General features: G+C 34.6%; 1 protein-coding gene across 1 annotated transcript in view; it reads right to left on the bottom strand.

The window, feature by feature from the left end:
- Positions 1-22,986, bottom strand: part of RB1 (RB transcriptional corepressor 1) — a 141,355-nt gene that overhangs the window by 90,528 nt on the left and 27,841 nt on the right. The window contains exons 3-7 of the mRNA XM_041730976.1: positions 20,202-20,317; positions 16,560-16,679; positions 6,883-6,921; positions 5,847-5,914; positions 1,688-1,798 (exon numbers count right to left, since the gene is read on the bottom strand). Coding sequence (XP_041586910.1) covers positions 1,688-1,798; positions 5,847-5,914; positions 6,883-6,921; positions 16,560-16,679; positions 20,202-20,317 — 454 coding nt within the window. The remainder of the gene's footprint in view (positions 1-1,687; positions 1,799-5,846; positions 5,915-6,882; positions 6,922-16,559; positions 16,680-20,201; positions 20,318-22,986) is intronic.

Genomic DNA, 22,986 nt, shown 5'->3' with positions numbered 1-22,986 from the left:
TAAACTATCTAATTATTTAATAAATAAATTATAAGGAAAAAAAGAGAAAGATGAATGGAGAAGGAAGTTTTTTAAAAGTCTCCAAAGTATATCAACCAATCATAAGGTAAAGATCTTATTTAGATTCTGATTTAGCCAACCTATAAAAAAGTTTTAAAATCACTTTTAAAAGACAATTGAAAATCTGGACACTATCTAGGTATATTGTGGTACTAGGTTAGGAAACACTATTAAGTGATTTTTAGGTGTGATAATGGTAGTTATTATGCTTTTTAAAAAGACTATGTTTTTGAGGTACATACTAAAATTTATAAGGATGAAATGGTAGGCAAACATGTGCTTCAAAATAATATAGTTAATGCAACTGGACAGTAGATGGGGCTACAGACTGACCAAAGTTATATGCTGAAGGTGGTAATTAAGTACATGGGGGTTATTATACTATTGTCTACTCTTATATTCACTTGAAATTCTCCATAATAAAAAGTTAATTAGAAGTTTACCTTATTCAATTTATCACCTCATCCTGGTTTCTCTTTAAGACAGCACTTAGAGAATTAAAATGTACTTTCGAATAATACGAAAGAACAAAGCCTGTCAACCTAAACTAATATCTGACATCAACTTGCTAAATTTGTAACAATGAAAAAAAAAGTGAGGGAAAAAATATCATCTTGACAGACTCAGAAATTTTTTAAATATATTTGTTTTCTATTTTTTTTCTCCTGTTTTGTATGTGGTTTCTGCTACTGACCTTTTCCTGTCAAACCATATTCAACACATTTTCAAAATTCTGCTCCAGACTTCATTTTTTCATGAGGTTATTGTTCAAGAAGATTAATTAGGCTTCAGCTTTTCAGGCATTTCCAAAAACACTGAGACTTCATGTTTTGAATTGTCCTCTATTATTTTTAGTATTATTAATACTTTAATCATTTTAGGACCAACAGATCAGTTCCGCTTTACTTAAGTTTACATTTCTCTGTAGTATAAGTGATTTTGAAATTCTACTGTTGATGCCACCAAAAGAAACAATGCCATTTTACGAGGAATATACTCATCTTTCCTTAATGCTATCTATTCCAGCAACAGTTTTTTTTTAATTTTTATGTTTCAGTTTTTTTAGTAACAGTTACTTTCATTTAAAAACACTTCCCACCTCATGACCCATTAAGGTAGATCAATTACAATTCATATGCAAAAAAAAATTTAGTCACATAATAATCGTAGCATCCAATAACACGAATTAGGTAATCTCCTCCTGCAGAATGAACTACTCTTTCTCATGAAGTTTCACTCCTATCTCTGTCTTACCTCTTAACTTCCTCTTTACTGAGAATATCCTACCACAACTTCCCCTAACACCCAAATGCTATCTACTCTTCAACACTCAGTTCAAATCCACCTCTTTTATATGATCTTCCTTGGTCTTCTCCAGCTAAAAATCTTCCACACTTCCTGAACTCTCATAGTATTAATGTACTTTGGCCCAGACTACTTACTGATGACTACCTTATTTGTTTTATCTCTACTATTATATCTTATACTACTTGAGGGCAGAGTCCATGTTTGATTTATTTTTTATCATCCCTTCAGCTCTAGAAGCATGTTTTGGTCCTAGTCAACATTAAATAAACAATTGTTGGGTGATGATGTAGGAGATGCATAAATTATGTACAATACTTACTGTATGGTTCTTTAAGCAATGCAGGAGGTGAGAGTTTAATAAAATAGTCAAGGACACAGAGCATTAACTGAAATGAGATGACGAGATCATCCTCCATTTGTAACACTTCCCCTGAAAATAAAATAGGTTTATAATGTAAAGTAACAGATTAGAGATTGAGATTGAGATGTTTAAATCAGAGAGAATTGTGGGTATGGGAATATGCAAATATTGACTTGTTCCAGAATCGCTAGAGGCATGTTAAAGAACTTAAAAAATTTTTGTTTTGCAAGAACTCAGATTTGAAATATATAAAAATACACATACAAATATATGAACTTATGAAATTATAAATGAAGCATAAATCTACTATGAGAATTTTACATCTAGCTATTATTATTATTATTATTATATTTCATGCCCTATGTCTACATTCATTTTGTTTTTTGCTTTTCATTTTTATTTTTTCTTTTTAAGATTTTATTTATTTATTCATGAGAGACACAGAGTGAGGCAGAGACACAGGCAGAGGGAGAAGCAGGTTTCATGCAGGGAGCCCGATGTGGGATCCGATTCCAGGACCCAAAGGTCACGACCTGAGCCGAAGGCAGATGTTCAACCATTGAGTCACCCAGGCATCCCAGTCTTCGCTTTATTTTTTTTTAATTTTTATTTTTTAAATATTTTATTTTATTTTTATTTATTCATGAGAGACACAGAGAGAGAGAGAGAAAGAGGCAGAGACACAGGCAGAGGGAGAAGCAGGCTCCATGCAGGGAGCCCAACGTGGGACTCGATCCCGGGACTTCAGGATCACACCCTGGGCTGAAGGCAGATGCTCAACCACTGAACTACCCAGGGATCCCCAGTCTTTGCTTTTTTTAAACTTATTTCCAGTTTTGGTAAGAGATATGGAATTTATTATTTCTGAAAATAATTTTTTTAAAGATTTTATTTATTTATTCATGAGAGACAGAGAGAGAGAGGCAGAGGCACAGGCAGAGGGAGAAGCAGGCTCCATGCAGGGAGCCCGACGCAGGACTCGATCCCGGGTCTCCAGGATCACACCCTGGGCTGCAGGTGGTGCTAAACCACTGTGCCACCAGGGCTGCCCCTGTGTAATATTTTTAAAAGAAGTTTAATTTGGCTCACTATTTTCTTGGTATCTGATTGCTAGACCATTAATAATCCAAACAAATACTGAAAGTATAGAAACAATGTGAGAAAACAGATAACCCTGCATCAGGTAGGTTTTTTAGATCCATATGTATACTGCAAACATGTTTGTAATAGACTTAGAAATTATTAAGAAATACCACAGAGGTAAAGAATGATAAAGGACTTGTAGTTAAAAATAGTAGGGTAAAGTCATATCAAAGAATTGTCCTCCAATACCCAATTAAATAAAATGAAAAAAATGTACTAAGTGACAGTAACAACATCAAATTTGAGAGCTATTGATTCAGAGTATCTTCACCTTCTCTTCTAACTTGGAGGGAGTAGAAATTGCTAATGATGGGATAAGGTAAAGCAGAAGAAATAAAGGAAAGCTAACTTTCTGACAAACACAGAGATTCTAGTGTGCAATGCTGAACTGGGGACCAATCCAAATCCCAACACAATCCCACTATGGAAACGGGATGTAATTATCACTAGAAGTGTTCTATTTTAGAGTTCGTTTTAACAAAAATCTTAGAACGACAGACTCATATCATTCCAGATGAATTCTCCACTTTCTCTCTCAACCTCTGACTAAAAGTATAATAAAAAGCCTGTACATGCAGGGGTGCCTGGGTCGCTCAGTCAGTTAAGCATCTGCCTTCAGCTCAGGTCATGATTCTGGGATCCTGGGATCGAGCACCCCCTCCCTCGAGCTCCCTGCTCAGTGGGGAGTCTGCTTCTCCCTCTCCCTCCCCTCTGCTTGTGCTGTCAAATAAATATAATCTTAAAAAAAAAAAAAAAAAGGCTGTACTCATTTTGTAGCTCTTTAGAAAACACAATCAGCCAAAGATAAAAATGCAAAGTGAGTGAAAAGAGATTTATTCACACTACATCAGAGAAAACAGAACATCACACACCAACCACGCACGGCAGAGAAAGTAGAACATCAGGTCAGGGCTGCCCACATAACATGGGGGAGGGAGTAACATGGGGAGAAGGGAGTAGGCGAGAAGCACAGCGATTATGCAAACATACTACAGAAAAGAAAAAGAAAAGAAAATATAGAGTCACAACATACAAAAGGAAAAAGGCAGAGAGAGAACTTAATCTAGAAGATAATCTATCAGAAGAAAATGCCCTAGGACTCCTTGCACTAAGAAATAAAAAACGAACTGTATAAAAACAACAAAAAGCTAAGGAAAAACTGAGAACCAAATAACACCATTAAAATATAGTTTAACTCAAAACAGAAGAAAGGCTTGAGACAGAAACAGTTCATAAATAAGAAAAAGAGCAAAGAACAGAATAATAAGAGAAAAAAAAGTAAATATGGAGGACAAAAACAATCCAACATAAGATAGTTAAGTTCCTGAAACATAACAGAATAATACCTAACTGAATAGAACAATATTTTAGGGGCAGCCCGGGTGGCTCAGCAGTTTAGCGCCGCCTTCAGCCCACAGCCTGACCCTGGAGACCCGGGATCGAATCCCACGTCGGGCTCCCTGCATGAAGCCTACTTCTCCCTCGGCCTGTGTCTCTGCCTCTCTCTCCCTCTCTCTGTGTGTGTGTGTGTCTCATGAATAAATAAATTTTTTTAAAAAAAGAACAATATTTTAAAATGTAGTGTGTTAAGAGGTTTTTGAAATGAAGAGCAGAACCTGCAGTTTAAACAGAGGTACCGTGTTAGAAGAAAAACTAATATGGAATAATAAAATCAAGAGCTATTCTAGTTAAGGTACTGAGCCTCAAATTTTTAAAAAAATCAAGTACTCAGAAAGTGAGTAAGGTGGAAAATTAAAGCTAGTCTCCTATTTCTCAACAGCAATGTTCAATGCCATAAAACAGTGTCCTGAGGAAAACTAGTATGACACAAGAATAGCATAGACAGCCTAGTGGTCCTTCAAGTATAAAGACTACAGACATGATTCATAAACATGACAAATACAGGGAATATAGCGCCCAAAACCTTTTTTTGAAAAATTCCTTCTTGGTAAAAACCAGCCAGCTAAAGATGAATCAAAATAAAGAACTCAGAAATGGAGAAGTTATAGTAGAGGAGTGGTGATAAGCTTATAATCCAAAGATATACAGAAGTGAGACTAAACAGGTAATTATAATTATAGAATGGAATATAAATGTCATTATCATTGGTAATGTAACGATAATAAGCAAATCTGAAAGTGGGAGATGGAGAGGTAACAGGAAGAGTGGTAATACTGTACTAACATTCTTTTTCTTCAAAGCAGATTAATATAAATTGCTTTAGGTCAAAACATAAACTTAAATACAATAAAGATTCTAACCTTAATTTTTTTAGTAATGCTTTTTCATAATCTTAGAAAAATATTCTAGGAAATAATACTGTTTAAGTGACAAAACACTGTTCTAAATTTAAGTAATTCCCCCCATTTCGAATATAAATAATAGTGAAAGGGAATATAAGGGAAGGGAGAAGAAATGTGTGGGAAATATCAGAAAGGGAGACAGAACATAAAGACTCCTAACTCTGGGAAATGAACTAGGGGTGGTAGAAGGGGAGGAGGGCGGGGGGTGGGGGTGAATGGGTGACAGGCACTGAGGGGGGCACTTGATGGGATGAGCACTGGGTGTTATTCTGTATGTTGGTAAATTGAATACCAATAAAAAATAAATTTATTAAAAAAAATTCCCCCCATTTCTCTTGTTATTTTCTTCTGTAAAGTTTGAGTAAAATTATATAAAATAATTTATTATTTGAATTATGTATCATGAATATGTATCATTTTAATAAGAAGAGTAACTTTTTTTTTAAAAAAGGAAGAATAAAAGGATATTAAAAGCAGAAATAAAATTAGAAATTTCCAAAGTTGCTTACAGTGCCAGAATTACAAGAACTTATTAATAGATAGCAAGCCACACAGAGGATTGGGGGGGTGTGGGGGAGTAACATTAAACTGAATAACAAATTTTGAACCTAGTCCAAAATAATTTTTATTACATTTGAAACACTAACATGTAACAAACATAGTGACTTTACCTTTAGCTAGTAAAAATGTGATCCAAGAAACTTTTAGCACCAACACAGAGTTTATTTCAGTAGATATCCTAGTAAACAAATAGAAAGGAGACAAAAAATTATTCTGACAGTTTTCCAACTATCTTTTTTCCTTTTTTTACATTATAGGCCTAAGTTGATTGCATAAGAAAATACAATCCATTTTAAATGCACAACTTCCACATTAACTCAAGTTGTCTCAATTTAGTGTTTCTACCAAGATATTTATATTTAGCCCATAAAGTAGCATATATTTTATAAAGGAAATATTTAATATTTATATTCTAATCTAAAAAGATGCACAGGAAGTGGTATACTATGATGTACTTGGTTTCTAATTAATACTTTTCTGCTCTTTTCTAATTAAAATCAGCACTTAAGCAGAAAAATGCATGTTTGGGTGACTCTAGTTTACCAATTTAACACTATGCCTTGATAACCTGTTGGTATTAACAACTGGAATAGATTAATATAATTAATAAACATGTAATTTCCCTTTGTATCTATCATCTTCAATACTACTAGTTCAGTGAGGCAGAAAATCTCATACACTACATTCTGTTTCCAAAGAAAATCTCTAGAGCTCTTACATGGGTATTCTGTCGGAGTATATATCATACATTAAAAAAAATAATTTGGAAATTTTAATATACACTTTCACATTTAGTCACACAAATTATGCTCTCAGTCTTAATAAAGTTAATAAAGTGCCAATAACAAACACTAAAAAAAGGTTAAGTCAGTGAATTTGCATGTTTCCCAGAACTGGTGATATGTTGCACTGAATCAACTTTCACCCTATTAGTTCTTCTTGTAGTAAAGAACAGATATTTCATATCATTTTCTTTGTGAGAAAATAAGTAATCTGCATAGGGTTTAAATCTACAACCTTAATTTATGAAGTAGCATGCTATAATCAATCAAACTAACCCTGGCATTATCAACATGTTTGTGATTTTTCCAGAAAAATCTTTTAAGAAACCAAAAAGATAAAAATAATATGCTCTGAACTACTTACAAACTGCTGGGTTGTGTCAAATATATAAGTTCACATGTCCTAAAAGGAAGAAATAATTATATTAACATTATGGCTTTTTTAAAAGTTACTTTCAAATTCTTAATCTTTTTTTTTTTTAATTTTTATTTACTATTTATGATAGTCACACAGAGAGAGAGAGAGAGAGAGAGAGGCAGAGACACAGGCAGAGAGAGAAGCAGGACCCATGCACCGGGAGCCCGACGTGGGATTCGATCCCGGGTCTCCAGGATCGCGCCCTGGGCCAAAGGCAGGCGCCAAACCGCTGCGCCACCCAGGGATCCCTAAAGGTTACTTTTAAATTCTTTTCATAATTTAGGGATCAATTTTATCATGCTTTATTCATCTTATTTCAAGAAATCTACATTTTAGGGGCACCTCGGTGGCTCAGTCAGTTGAATGTCCAACTCGTGGTTTTGGCTCAGGTCCTGATCTCAGGGTTGATGGATGGAGCCCTGCGTTGGGTTCCAAGTTCAGCAGCCAGTCTGCTTGGGATTCTCTCCCTCTCCCTCTGCCCCTCCCCCTACTCATGCACACACTCTCTCTAAAATAAATAAATCTTTTTTTTTAAAAGTAAACATTTTAAAGACCAAAAAAGTATATTACTATTTAAAAAGTTAAGGTAGCTTTTTTCCAATACATGACATTTCACATATCATTGTAATATCTAATTACAAAAGGACTGGATTCCATATGTGCATTTGTAACTCAGAATACATTTTGTAATTAAATCTTCATCTAGTGAGAATCCCAGAACAGGTCATAAAAGCTTATTTAACTATTAGCCTTAATAAAATAACTCAGTTTAAAAGTATTATAAAGCCTTTGTTTAGGACAATGGCATAGTAAGAAACTCCATAGATCTGCTCCCCAGTGTAATAACTATAATTGGTTGAAATTACTTAAAAAATCATTTAAAGTCTCTAGAAATTCTCCTAAGGGCATAAAGCAAAAAAGGAAACATTTCTTCAAGAAAATCTACTAACTCTTGGCAAGAACAAAAATAGTCTGTGAAATTCAAAGTAAAACTCACTTCCTCTGCCCTTCCAGTTCAGCATAATGAAGCTCTACCTCGGGCAGGTGCAGCCAAGACACAGGACTCCCTCTCTCCCCAGCTATCAGCCTAGGACTATCACTCTGGGAAAGGAAAGTAATGAGCATTTCTATTTACTCCCAGCTTTGTGTTGCAGAAAATCTATACCAGGCTAGAGGGCTCCCTTCCTCCACTTAGCCCCCACTCATAGGGCAAAAGTTCTATTACAGGCACAGCAGATCAAAAATACTGAGGCCTTGACTTCTCTTACCCCAATTAGTTCACAAGACAGAGGTTTCAGACATGAAAGGCAATTTGCAAAGACCAAGGACTATTACCTCTTCTCAGTAACACTCTTAAAGCAAAAGTGACATTCCAAGAGAAGAGGACACTGTTCCCATTCTGATCTCCTGAGCAGTGACACAGAAAAGTTACCCAGGGGAGAGGCAAGTCTTAAACCCTCCCCCTTTCTTTTTTAAATTCAAGAGACATCAAGAATGTGGAGGGGAGGGAGAGTAGAGGAAGAAGAGAGGAGACTTGAGCACAGAGCCCAACATGGGGCCCAATCCTAGGACCTCGAGATCATGACCTAAGTCAGACACTTAACCAACTGAGGCACCCCAAGAAAAAAAGAGTTCTAAGCTCTCTCCAAGGGAATTAACTTCATTTGGAACACAGTGTGGGGACGTTCAAGTCTAAGTGCTATTGAAAACAATGGAAATTTTGGTGATGAGCAAGTTAAGAGGAGGCTAGTAGTTCTATGAAAGCAACAAGCTAAATTCTAGACCATCTAGGAGAGAACCAGAGGAAGACACAGCTAAGGAGAGCTCTCCTGGAAAAAGAACAAGCCTCAAGGCTGACGTCAAAGAGTATTCTTGCATAGGAAGCCAAACTTAATTGGATCAGACTGTGAAGCAATTTGAGATGTAGGATATTGTCAAAAACAGCAAAACAATCAGCAATTAGTGGAAGGTAACAGCTAGGTACTAACATGAGATCAGGAGAAAAGACTGTCAAAGAGAACCCCTTGAAAATGACTCACCCCAAAGCGGCTGCCACATGCCCAATGGCTACACTGAAGAGCACTATCACAGGCTACACACTATGGGACAAACAGACTTCTAAAATAATACAGCAAGGCCACTATAAACAAACAACCACAACAGAAAGCCCCAAGAGAAAGGAGAACCAGTACCTAGACTTACTATAGTGTTTTCAAAAATGTTTTTAAAAATAAATGAAATATGCAAAGTTGGAAAGTATGAGGGAAAAAAACAGGCAAAAGAAACTGCATTCAAGAGAGCCCAGGTGCCAGACATAACAAAGACTTCAAAGGAGCTATTATAAATATATCCAAAGAATTAAAAGTAACCATGCTTAAGGAAGAAAGATATTCTGACATTGTTTCATCCAATAGAGAATATCAATAAAGAAAAATTATTTCAAAAGACCCAAATGGAAATTTGAGTTGAAAAGTACAGTAACCAAAATGAAAAATTCCCTAGATGAGCTCAACAGTAGATCTGAGCTGGCATAAGAAAGAAACACCAAATTTGAGGTTAGGTCAAAAGAGATTATGTTGTCTGAAAAACAGAGGGGCGGGGGGGGGGGGGGGGGGAGAAGAAAAATGAAGAGGTTCACAGAAATGTGGGATGCCAAAAAAATACATCAACACATGTGTAATGTGAGTACCAGAAAGACAGCTGGGATGGGGGAAGTGTTGGGGGGCAGAAAGAGCAGGAAAAAAAATTTTTTTTTTAAAGATTCTATCCATTCATTCGACAGAGAATATGAAAGAGAGAGAGAGAGAGAGAGAGAGAAGTGCACAAGCAGATGGAGTGGCAGAGTGAGAAGCAGGCTCCCACTGAGCAGAGAGCCTGATGCTGCCTTGATCCTAGAACCCCACAAGTGACCCTGACTTGAAGGCAGCCGCTGACCGAGCCACGCAGGCACCCCTAGAAAAAATATCTAAAGAAATATCTGAAAACATCCCAAATCTGATGAAAAACATTAATTTACACATCTAAAAAATATAAACTTCAAGTAGGATGAATGTAAAGAAATCCACACCCAGATATAACACAGTAAAATTGTTTAAAAATAAAGAGAAAATCAGGAAAGTAGCAAAAGAAAAATGATAGAGATTGTATAAAGGAACCACATAACATTAACAACTGACTTCTCATGAAACAATGAAGATCAGAAGGCAGTAGGATTACGTATTCTCGGGGCTGAAAGAAACAAAAGTTAACTTAAGAGTCATACCCAGAGAACTCTCTTTCAAAAGTGAAGATGAAATAAAAACATTCTCAAACAATAAAAGAGAACTTTTTTGAGAATTTGTTGATAACAGACTCACTTTCCAAGAAATACTAAAAGTTCTTCAGGCTGAAAACAAGTAACCCAAGACAGTAATTCATATCCACATGAAAAAACAAAGAGCCCTGGAAAAGGTAATTATGTTATTATAAAAGATGGTATAATTGAATACTTCTCCTTTCTTCTCCTAATTGACGTAAAAAGCAATTGTATAACATGGTATGAATATAATTGTGATGTTTGCCTATAACATATAGAATGTGATGTATTTGACAATAACAGCACAAAGGAGACGGGAGATCAAAGATGTATTGGAGTAAACAAATGACACTAGATGGTGAAAAAATCCATGGGAACAAACGAAGAGAACAGAAATGGTAATAAAACAATTAATGTAGCAAGCTGTAAATATACGCTCACTTTCCTCTGTACTCTCAACTATTTCAAAAGACGTACAACACAAATGTCTATAAACCAATGAATGGATAAGCAAAATGTGGTAAACCATACAATGAAATATTACTCCTCCGTAATAAATAGTAACAAAGTATTGAAACATGCTACAATGTGGATGACCCATGAAAACATGCTAAGCAAAAGAAGCCAGTCACAAATTCGTAAATAAAAAATTTGTTAGAAAATTAATATCTTATAATTAAAAGCAGACAGTAGTCAAGAAAGAGTTTTTATAATTATAGAAAAGATGTTGAATGCCTGATGCACTGTTCTATGTTATTTTGTAACTTATCATAACTCAGAATAAAATGCTATCATACAGTAAAAGATAATTACATTCAATATTAACCCGTGCTAATTAAACGATGGCCATAAGCACTTGCAGCTACTGAACACCTGAAATGTGGCTAGTGCAAATGAAGCTGTGCTGTAAGTGTAAATGACACACCAAAGTATTCAAAAATACTTAATATGAGAAAGAGAATGTGAAATATTTCATTAATAAAATATAACTCAAATAACATAAAATATGTTAGAGTATATAAATTCGGTAATTTTTAGTATATTTACTTTGTTTTGCAACCATCACTATCGAATTCCAGATATTTCCATCATCCCCATAACAAACCCCATACCTATCAGCAGTTCCTCACAACTGACAGTCACTAATTTACATTCTGCCTCTATGGATACACCCCTTGGACATTTCATACAATGGACTATATGTCCTTTTATGTCTGGCTTCTCTCACTTAGCTTAATGCTTTCAAGGTTCATCCATGTTATAGTATATATTAGTACTTTATTTCCTTTGATGGCTGAACAATAACCCACTTTTTGACTATTATAAATAACAATCCTGCTATGAACATTAGTGCACAAATCTGTGTGAATGATACATGTTGAAATGAGGGATCTCGGGACTTATGGGTAAAATAAAATGTTAAAAATTAATTTCACTTTTTTTAACTTTTTGTAATTTAACTACCAGAATATTTAAAATTCATGGCTCATATTATATTACTCTGTGACCGTATTAATGAAGCTAGAAATAACTTTAAAAGCTACTGTTTATCAGCCATCAAAAAGAATGAAATCTTGCCAATTGCAATGACATGGATGGAGCTAGAAAGTACTATGCTAAGTGAAATATGTCCATCAGAGAAAAACAAATACCATATGATTTCACTCATATGTGGAACTTAAGAAACAAAACAGATAAACATAGGGAAAGGGAAGGAAAAATAAAATAAGATAGAGAGGGAGACAAACCTTAAGAGACTCCTAACTACAGGGAACAAACTGAGGGTTGGTTGCTGGAGGGGAGGTGGGTGGGGGATGGGCTACATGGGTGATGCGCATTAAGGAGGGCATCTGTTGTGATGAGAGAACTCAGTGTCAGATGTAGGTGATCAATCACAAAATTCTACTCCTAAAACCAATATTACACTATGTGTTATTAAACTGGAATTTAAATAAAAACTTTTTAAAAATCTACCACTTATTATGCACTTAATATATACTGGAAGGTGAACTAACCAGTAATATTTTCTTACTTAATTCTCACAATTATCCTACAAGGAAAGCATTACTGGCTGTATTTTAGATTGAAATTGAGGTTTAGAGAAGTAACTTTTCCTAGCTCACACAGTCAGTAAATGACTAAATTAATATTCATACATAGATCTGTTTAGCTTTTTTAAAGTGACTATAATCACTATGGTATGTTGCCATATATATATACACACATACGGTCTGTTCTGAAATAAATAGGCTTTGATATAGCAGTTAATCTTCCTAATTGTTCTTCAGTAAAAGGTAAAAAATAAGATACAAAAATCTCTGCCAGGGACGCCTGGGTGGCTTCGCGGTGGAGTGTCTACCTTCGGCTCAGAGCGTGACCCCTGGGTCCTGGGATCGAGTCCCACATCGGGCTCCCCACAGGGAGCCTGCTTCTACCTCTGCCTGGGTCTCTGCCTGTGTCTCTCATGAATAAATATGTAAAATCTTTAAAAAGAAAGAAATAAAGAAAAGACTCTGCCAATCCACTTTAAGGCCAGTAAACACTAAATTATTTCATATAACTAGTTAGTAAAAATTCTAAATCCCTTTTTACAAAGGCCTGAGCGATCTTTTCAGGCCAGATCTGACTGTCATTCCCAGCTTAAAATCATGCAATGATTCCATCAGCTGCTGGGCAAAATCCAAGCTCCCTATTGGTCTGATCTCTTCCTACCTTTCAGCCATCCACAACATCAAGGTACATCATTCTACTGGTTTGCCTTTGGACACATGCTAATCACTCTGCTGGGGAAGCTCAGTTCTCGTTCCTACACATTTTGCTTGGTGAATTTATCCGTAAATCTGTTCAGACATTGCCTTCTCCTACAGTTTTTACTTGATCAAAAAGCACCCCACAATCACCATTCTGGCCTTAACCATACACAGTATTTTGCCCACTATATAATTTCTACTTCTCAAATATAATACTCTACAACAGAGCATCACATGCATTATTGCACTTATTTTTATTAAAAAATATAATTTATTTGGGGATCCCTGGATGGCTCAGTAGTTTACCACCTGCCTTTGGCCCATGGCATGATCCTGGAGTCCCAGGATCGAGCCCCGCATCGGGCTCCCTCCATGGAGCCTGTCTCTCTCTCTCTCTCTCTCATGAATAAATAAAATATTTAATATATATGTATAATATATATGTTAATATATATATGTGTGTGTATATATAATTTACTATAAGTTTCTTGATGATCATAGTGTCTAATATTAGATTTTGTATCCCCAGCACCTAACATATAGCCAAGCACTAACAGCCACTTCATTAATACTTGTTGTGTTTCTTCCTTTATTTGCAAAACAGCTGATAGCCAGCCTAAAGTTTCTTAAAATATATTTTACAAGACACTATTTCCAGAAGTTAACTGATGTTAAATACATATAAACATATATTAGTAGTCTAATAATTTAGTAAATGATAAACTCAACAGATTCAACATATTTTATTATACAGGACTTTTAAGAACCCTGGGTTGCCAATGTACAGTCTGACTCTCTAAGGTGGTATAGGTGTAGTTTGTAAATTTTCCGAAACTGGGTCAGAAGTTTTTTTGTTTTAAAAATATTCTTGGAAGAGTATCTGGCTAGTTCAGTCAGTAGAACATGTGGTTTGAACTCATAGCCCCATGCTGGGTACAGAACTTACTTGAGAAAAACAAAACAACAAAAAAACTTTTGTGGAAAGTTTACTATGTTTATTACAGGCACTGGACTCAGCACTGTCTGCATTATCTCATTTAGTACATTAAAACACTTAACAGTGTAGGCACCATTATCAACTCAGTTTTCACATCAGAAAACTAAGCTCTAAAGTCCAGTAACTAACTTGTCCAAGATTGCACAGTACATGTTGAAGCCCAGAGTGGAATACAAATCTGACTCAAAAGATTCCATTCTCTTCAATTTTAAGCTTTACGAGAGCCTCTTTTTTTGGTAGGGCATCACATCCGACTACTGCTGTAGAGAAAATTGTTGTGAATTCTGATCTTAGCCCTACTTAGTAATCTGAAATAGCCAGTGCTTACACTGGCCTAAAGGAAAAACATAGGGCATGGAAGGTAGGAAGAACTCAAATACTTCAGAATTATACATACAATATTCCACTTCCTAACTTTCCTTTCACCTCCACAAGAATCATAAATACAATGTATACTAGAAGATATGAAGGGTAAAGGAAAAGAGATAATAAATATCCAAGCAGATTTCTGATCTCAGACAATGAAGCAAAAAACCTAGAAGTATCTAATTAAAATTATTATAGCAGGAAAAAAATCAAGACTGCACTCCAAATAATTCTCACTAAAATTCTGTATCTAGAAATAACCTGATAATTATAGATTTTGAGGGATTAGTTTTTACAGAATAGATTTTCCTCAAATATTGGCTTACAGAAGGTTTTGCTTAATTTATTATACTAGTAACATATCCTCTTTAGAAATGTAAGTTACTCATACAAAATCTTGGTTAACATTTTGGTACTTCTTTCCCAGTTACTTCATTCAATACATCAGTGTCAATACATTGCTTCATTCAATACATATGACTTCCTTCTGTAGTTTTAATCACATTATATCCTGCTTTATTTATTTAACATTAGAAGTATTTTTCTCATTTTGTTTTTTCTCATCAAATTTTATATTTAAAATTAGAAGCATTTCCCCCATATTGTTATTATTCCTTATCAAATTTTATTTTATATTTATAATACTTAGTGTTTAGAGCGTATTTGTATCTTACTCTTTATTTTGGTCATGCATAAATAGGTTGTTCTAGTTTTTCGTTGGTTTAAATAATATTGTGATAAAAATCTCTAAAGCTCTTCTTTATTTAAGATAACATTCTTAGGACAAGCTCCAAGATATGAGTTAAAAGGCATAAACAACTTTAAAGGACAGAAAAGCATACAGGAAAATCCTAGTTAGGTTAAAAAAAAAAAGAAAAAATTACATATGCCATATAATTAACATAAAACAATCTCCAGGGGATCCCTGGGTGGCGCAGCGGTTTGGCGCCTGCCTTTGGCCCAGGGCGCGATCCTGGAGACCCGGGATCGAATCCCACGTCGGGCTCCCGGTGCATGGAGCCTGCTTCTCCCTCTGCCTGTGTCTCTGCCTCTCTCTCTCTCTCTCTCTATGACTATCATAAATAAAAAAAAAATAATAATAATAATAATAATAATAATAATAAAAAAACAATCTCCAAAAGAAAAATATTCTAAATATGAAAACTGGTTACCTCCAATATCAAAATTTAGGGTGATTCATATTTTATTTATGCTCTTCTGTTTTCTAAGTACTTTATAATTAGTCTACATTCCTTGTACAAATTAATTTTTATTATAATAAAAAAAATCCCCTTTTTTCTGTGCAAAGAGATTTTACTCCACCCAAGAAAAGACAAAAGAAAATAATGATGGCCAATGTGACTTTATTACAATTTAAAACAGGGAGCAAGAAAAATTCCTTCAAATGCCCTAGGCCAATCTTGATTTTTCTCTCCACTTTTCTTATCCTCTAGCATATCTTTAAAGTTTTAGTGACATGTCAATCAAAAAGAAGGAAAAGGAAAATAGAGACATCCTTCTAGAAGATGCTTCTTTCCAGCTCTATCTCCATACACATTCTCCCTAGAATATTTAAGGACTTGCCTCTTCTTCCCCCTCCCTTTACAACCATTTGTTTAGCTAAAATATTAACTTTCATATATTCTCACCAAAGTGAAATGAGCCCCCAAATGAACATAGTAATAGGCACATGTCAGATTTGGCATTGTACCAGTGGCAGTGGCGACGTGGCTGGAAAATGTATTAAAAAACAACTCAAGTTTATCTGAATTTCATCTTTCTCCCAGTTAAACAGTAATGAAAAGTCTCCTAAACCACCAATGAGAATACAAACTATAGCTTCGTAGTATAGGTCACGTACACCTTCTACTGCCAGTACGTTTTTCTCTTTCTAAATTAAATAACACCTTTAGGAAGAAGTTTAAATTTAGGTCACTCTTCCACTGAGAACTGGAAGTCTTGGCAAATAAGATTAAAGTCTTTGTTAAAACAGATGAGAAATATGAAAGGATAGTATAACCGTTTTAGAGGAAACATTCAGAATGTGTACTACTGGATAAAAAAGAATGCTAAGAACCAATTAAAAAATTAGTAACAAAGGGAATAAATCTAAGGGGTGATACCCAATAAATTTACTAAATACAGTTCTCAGAATCTAATCATCAACAGTAACATGGAAAACTGGGTTATAGTCCTAATAAAATTTTAACTATACCTTTCTAATTTGCTGTACAGTGCACACAATACATCGTACTTCTTCAATAGTCTTGACATAGCATTATCAACTTTGGTACTGGTATCAATTTCTTTCAGTAAATCAAAGAATCTGTAGACACTAAAAAGAAAGGAATAGAAAAAAGTGAATCTGTAATTGAAAAAATCATTTTATTTCACTTTCAAAGCATAGTCATTTCAACTCAAAAGTTTATTCACTCTACACCAAATCACGACTCTATCCTTTGGAAGGAACTACTTTTTGCATTTTACTAGTTTGAAGAGTAAAAATCAACTAGCTTCAACCTATACCCCTATATCTGTATACCTACTATGCCTACAACAATTTATACAAAAAAAAGGTTGTTATGATAGGCATACATATTTATTTCTACATCTACATGTTTTGAAAATCTTAAGTTCACATCCATTTATCCAATTCCAACATAAAACCACATGGTTTATTCTAGTGTTTCCCTTTCCATATTTATAACTCTTCTTTGACAGTGAGAAAGCTGCGATCCATTTATCTTTATTTACTCACTTAGTCAATTCCTCTGCATATAACTACCTTCTGTCTCTAAAGCTACCGACTCTCCCACATGGATACTGTCCTCTCCTGCTCAGACTGACTCTCCATCCTAGACTCCCCTCACCATTCCACATGGAAATTTTCCTCACCGTAGTAGGGTTCTGACTCCCCAGCCCAGACTGCACTCACTTCACATGTGGTCTCGCTGCCCACACACTTTGCTTGGTCTCTGACACTGCATACCAAGCAGGCCATATCAGGCCCCTCACCCTCAAGCACATCCATATTAATCCCCTTCTCATCCCACGTGGGCTCTAACATTCTTCTCTGGACTCCATACTTTCCCCTACCATAGATGCACATACCTACTTTCTTCACCCATCAATGGTTTTATGACTGAATTGTTGGGGAAGGGAAAAGAGAAACTGATTAAAATTTTTAGGTTCTTTAAATAATGGCTTTAAATCATTCTTTATTGTTTTCTATAAAAAATTAATCTATTTTAAATATTAATACATTTTCCACTAAAGAAAAATAGGGCACTAAAGACAGCAATCATCAGCTTCATCTCCCACATTCACTTCTAATCAAGTTTGTCTAAGGAATTATACCAAAGCAGCTAAATGAATGCAAGGGTAGTCAGTCACCAGGCCCACCCATATGCCCTCTAGCAACTAATGAGTTATAGGCTTCATTCTAAAAAAATGAGCTGGACCACTCAGACATTTATCTCGAGAACTGCAAAAATAAAAACTTCAGCTAATCAGTAGAGAACAAAGAACCCAAAAAGGTTATTAAAGTACTTGTGACACATAGGGGACTGGGGCAGCCATAACAAACTACATGAACAGTAAACAAAGAAGTAGAAATGATACGAGTGGATGACCACGATGCTGCTCACAAGAGAAAAGAGAATGGAGTAAATGTGTAAGTACCTTCAAAAAAATTAATCAACCCCAGAATAGCATGTATTCATGAAGCACTCTCAGTTCCAGTTTTTATGACATATATGGCAATATCTATGGAGCATCATGGAAACTGAACTGTTACTACAAAGCCTCTTTTTTCTAGGGGTAACTTAAGTGAGTCTCTCTTCTTTCTCAGCCCTCCTCTGAAGGAAAGAAGAGAAGAGGGGAGGCTCCAGAGAGGAAAAGTGGGCATAAAAAGCTATAATTAAGACACACAGATCTAAAATAATTACTTACTCCAAAGCAATGCTCCATGGACTAATAGAGTTTGTTATCTGTCCACAATTAAATAAGTACAGAAATTGAGAGTAAACATATAAAAACTTTTAAGGCAATTAACACTAATCTTATGCCTGCTGAATATAATAATAGTCTGGTCCTGTGGTTAATATAATTTTTTCCATTTTTCTAGTAATTAATTTATATTGTATATTTTTTAAATGTCAGTCCATGACATATTGAAAAAAAGTGCTTTGCCAAAGCACAGGTAAGCAGCAGTGGTCTAGATACCATTCCTGGATAGTTGTTGGAACACAGAGATGCCCTAAGAAAAAGTTGTAACAAATCTATGACTATATTTATTGTAAGGAGATTATTTATGACATGCCCAATTATAAAAGGTTGCTCCATTCAGGAAAAAAGTTCAGGAAAAGCTGTGCCAGGAAAATTCTTCCATCTTAGAGATAAAAAATGTGATAGCCTTTCTGCTATATTTATTTAGTGGCCTATAAACAGCTACATAACACTATACTACAGCCCTCTGTTTAATTTTCTCTTCCCCTTTGGACTGAGTTTCTTGAAGTCAGAGATTATTTCTCACCTCTGTATCATCAGAACCCAGCACAATATCACAGAGCCTAACAACTATTTAGGTTGTTTTTTGTTTTTCCTTCTTTCTTTCTTTCTTTTTTTTTTTTTTTTTTTTGCATGGGAAAGGCATGAACAGAGGTCTACAGAAGGAAAGAGATCAGGATCTCATCAGTACCTATGGTTAAGTTACAAGCACTGACTCTAGGAACCACTTACCTTTCTAATCACTGTAGGTTACTTAATTCTCATAATCCTATAAAATAGCTAACAATTTTCATTTCATAGATGAGGAAAATGAAACTTAATAAAGTTGAGTAATCTGCTCTAGGTCACACAGCTTGTAAAACAACAGAGACCCATTAAACTGACACATCCATATCCTTTTCTATCCTCTAGGCCACTGAAACATCTACTGCATGAATGTATAAATTAATGTAGAAATTTACTTATATAGATAATTTTCAGCTATATAGAAACTATTTTGATTTAGTGATTTTATGAATAAAGTAAAACTGAAATCTCTGAGAGTAAACCAATTCTAATTCAATAGATTAAAATATGAACATACATGGTCTTTTTTTCCCACATTTAGAAGTAGTAAAAAAAAAAAGGGGGGGGTTACTGAAAAATCCAGCAATCTATCTCATTTAAATAAAATATTACTTCTGTTTAATTCTAGACTATTTTATCCAAGAAAAAACATACACTACTACCTTTCTGGTAGAGTTATTTACTATTACATTTTCTAAATACGCTGCAAATGAAATGACTGGAAATCCTAAAAAGCTGCTTCCAAGATAAAGTTCAGGAATTAATGAAAACAAATTAGTAAATTCTTCTTATAAATATAAGGTTTATAAGCTCAATAACAAACAATTATTGGAGTAATTATGGAAACTCAGCTGAATATACAGTCTTAAAAAGTATATAATTATGCATGTATTCTATTAAGCAATGTTAAACATTAATAAATGTTAACTAAATTCCTTTAAGATAGACTCACACTACTTTACAAAAATTATAATCTAATAAGCCTACTTTACAAACCCTTGCTCTTTTTGTCTACTTTATCAACAGTTACAATTGAAAAGTTCTAGAAAGTGATAGACCTGATAAAATTTCCCAGGACACAAACTGTTACATTCCTGAGAAACTGTAACATAAACACACATTCACTAAGGCTCCATTAGAGAACATTTCACTGGCTAATCTAAGTCCTTTTAAAAGTTTTATTTAATTTTAGTATTTCTCACTAGATCTCTCAAGTGTATTAAGAGGAAAGTTCAGAAATATTTTTGATGGCAGGGGCCTATATTGATATAAGAAATTTTACCTGATTTCTATGGTTTTTTGTAGCTCGGTAAAAGTGAATGGCATCTCATCTAGGTCAACTGCTGCAATAAAGATACAGATTCCCCATAGCTCTTTTTTCCTTTGAACATAACCTTCCTGGGTACAAAAAAAAAAAAAATCAAGTATTTCATTAATCATTCACACACTGGATATCATATTAAAATTGCATTACATGATAATTCTTATTCAATATACACTTGTTTTTAAATCTTTATGATGGCATATACTTTAGAACATTTAATTTTACACTAATAAAAACACTAATTTTATATTGTAAGGCAAAACAAATTACTAAAAAGATTGAAAAGTTAAATTGCAACTTACTGTGAAAAATTTAGGGGTCAGTCAATTCTTTGAAGTAAATATTTTCATTTTTAAATAATCCAATGTCATCAGAGCCAACTTAAAAAGATTTTCGAGTCCATAACATAAACTGTTTTTAAAAAAAACAAGGGGGCAGCCCCGGTGGTGCAGCGGTTTAGCGCCGCCTGCAGCCCGGGGCGTGATCCTGGAGACCCGGGATAGAGTCCCACATCGGGCTCCCTGCATGGGGCCTGCTTCTCCCTTGGCCTGGGTCTCTGCCTCTCTCTCTCTCTCGCTCTGTGTCTCTCATAAATAAATTTAAAAAAAATAAAATCTTTAAAAAATAAAAATAAAAAAACAAGGCTACTTTCTTACATGATTATCCTCCTTTTACTTTGATTCACTCATTTTTTAAAAAGACTTATTCATTTAGAGAGAGCATGCACGTGAGCAGGGGGAAGGGAAGAGGGAGAGAGATTCCTCAAGCAGCCTCCCAGCTGAGCACAGAGCCTGACAGGGCTTAATCCTAGGATCCTGAGATCATAACTTTAGAGCAAAATCAAGAGTAGGACCACTTAACTTACTGAGCCACCCACCAAGTGCTCTTGATTCATTCATTTTTTAAATCAATCTATGGACTCAAGTATTTGTGAAATTCATATCCCTCAGTGCAATAATTACCTTCTTTGTGAAATGAAAATAATACATATCTCACGTGGTAAATGAGATTATACATATAAGGCCCTAAGCATAATGCCTGGCATATAATTAGTACTTGATGAGTGATGGCTATGATTATTATTAGAATACTCTTTCATTATCATTATAATACCTCTTCCCCTAAAAATATGTATTACTTTCTAAATATGTAAGTTTTGTAGATAAAATTTGATTCCATTAAATTGAAAACAAAAGAAATACAAAATTATCTGATATTCTATTACAAAATTGGAACTATTTGGTTACTCTTAATTGGAGGTTACATACAATAGAGCTGAAAAGTATGTGATGCAAATTTACACTGTTTTGAAATTTCAATATATATAAGGTTTAAGAAAAGAATTATTCTGGGGCTTCTGGGTGGCTCAATTAAGCAGCCGACTCTTGGTTTCAGTTCAGGTCATGATCTCAGGGTCCTGGAATCAAGCCCTGTGCTTGGCTCTGAGTGCAGCAGGATTGTCTCTCTCCCTCTCCCTCTGCTCTCCTCCCCCACTAGCTCACAGTCTCTCTCTCTCTCTCTCTAAAATAAATATATAAATTTTTTAAAAATTTATTCTAGATTATCAAATTTTACTGATAATAAAAAGTTTATCATTATCCAACTCTAAACTTTTCCTTAATTTTAGCTACTTGGAAAATATTTTTTAAGTTCTTATTGTAATTCCAGTATAGCTAACATACAAAGTTATATTTATATTACTTTCAAGTATACAATATAGAGATTCAAAACTTCCATACATCACCCTGTGTTCATCACAAGTACACTCCTTAATCTACATCACCTATTTCTCCCCCTCCCTCCACCCCCCACCTCTCTGGCAACCATCAGTTTGTTCTGTATAGTTAAGAGTCTGTTTCTTGGTTGTCTCTCTTTTTTTCTTTGCCTGTTTGTTTTGTTTCTTAAATTCCACAATATGCAGAAATCTGTTGCATTTCTCTACAAATCTTTTAAGACTTACAACTATACACCCACTAAAATGATTTAACTAAAAAGAATGACAATATCAAACGTTAATGAGGATGTAGAGCAAGAAATAATCAAACATTGCTGGTGAAAGTGTAAAATGTGGTACAAACAGTATGAAAAACAAGACTGGCATCTTACAAAGTTAAGTATATACTTTCTGTAACACTTAGCAATACCACTCCCAGATATTTATACCCAAGAGAAATGGAAACTTCGTACATGAATCTTAACAGCAGGTTCAATCATAAAAACCAAAACCTAGAAAAAACCCAATATCCAAACCAAGTAAACAGATAAACGGTGGTATATCCATATAATGGAACATTATTAACAATAAAAAAGAAAAGTACTAATAAACACAACATAGATAAATCTCAAAATTATTACATGAAGAAAAAGAAGCCAGAGAAAACAGGGTACATCCTATAATACTGTTTCGTTTTCTACAAAATTCTTAAAAAGGCAAAATTAATCTTTAATGGCAAAAAGTAGATCAGTGGCTGCCTATAAACAGGAATGGAGGTGTTTGGGGAATGATTACAAAGGAGAAGGAGCAAACTTTCTGGAGTAATAAAAATTTTATGTCTTACTTACTGGTAGTCATTACATGGTTAAATGCATTTGTCAAAACTTATTGAACTATTCACTCAAAACTGGGTGACTTTAGTGCCTGTAAATTATGCTTCAATACATTTGATTCTTGAAACCATATTACATAATGTACTACTTCTGAAAATGAACAAAGTATACATAGCTTGACTGTTACAATGACTAG

This window comes from Vulpes lagopus, chromosome 16, assembly GCF_018345385.1.
Source record: "Vulpes lagopus strain Blue_001 chromosome 16, ASM1834538v1, whole genome shotgun sequence".
Taxonomy (NCBI): domain Eukaryota; kingdom Metazoa; phylum Chordata; class Mammalia; order Carnivora; family Canidae; genus Vulpes; species Vulpes lagopus.
The sequence above is the reverse complement of the archived record's forward strand: the minus strand, read 5'-3'. Positions and strand labels throughout refer to the sequence as shown.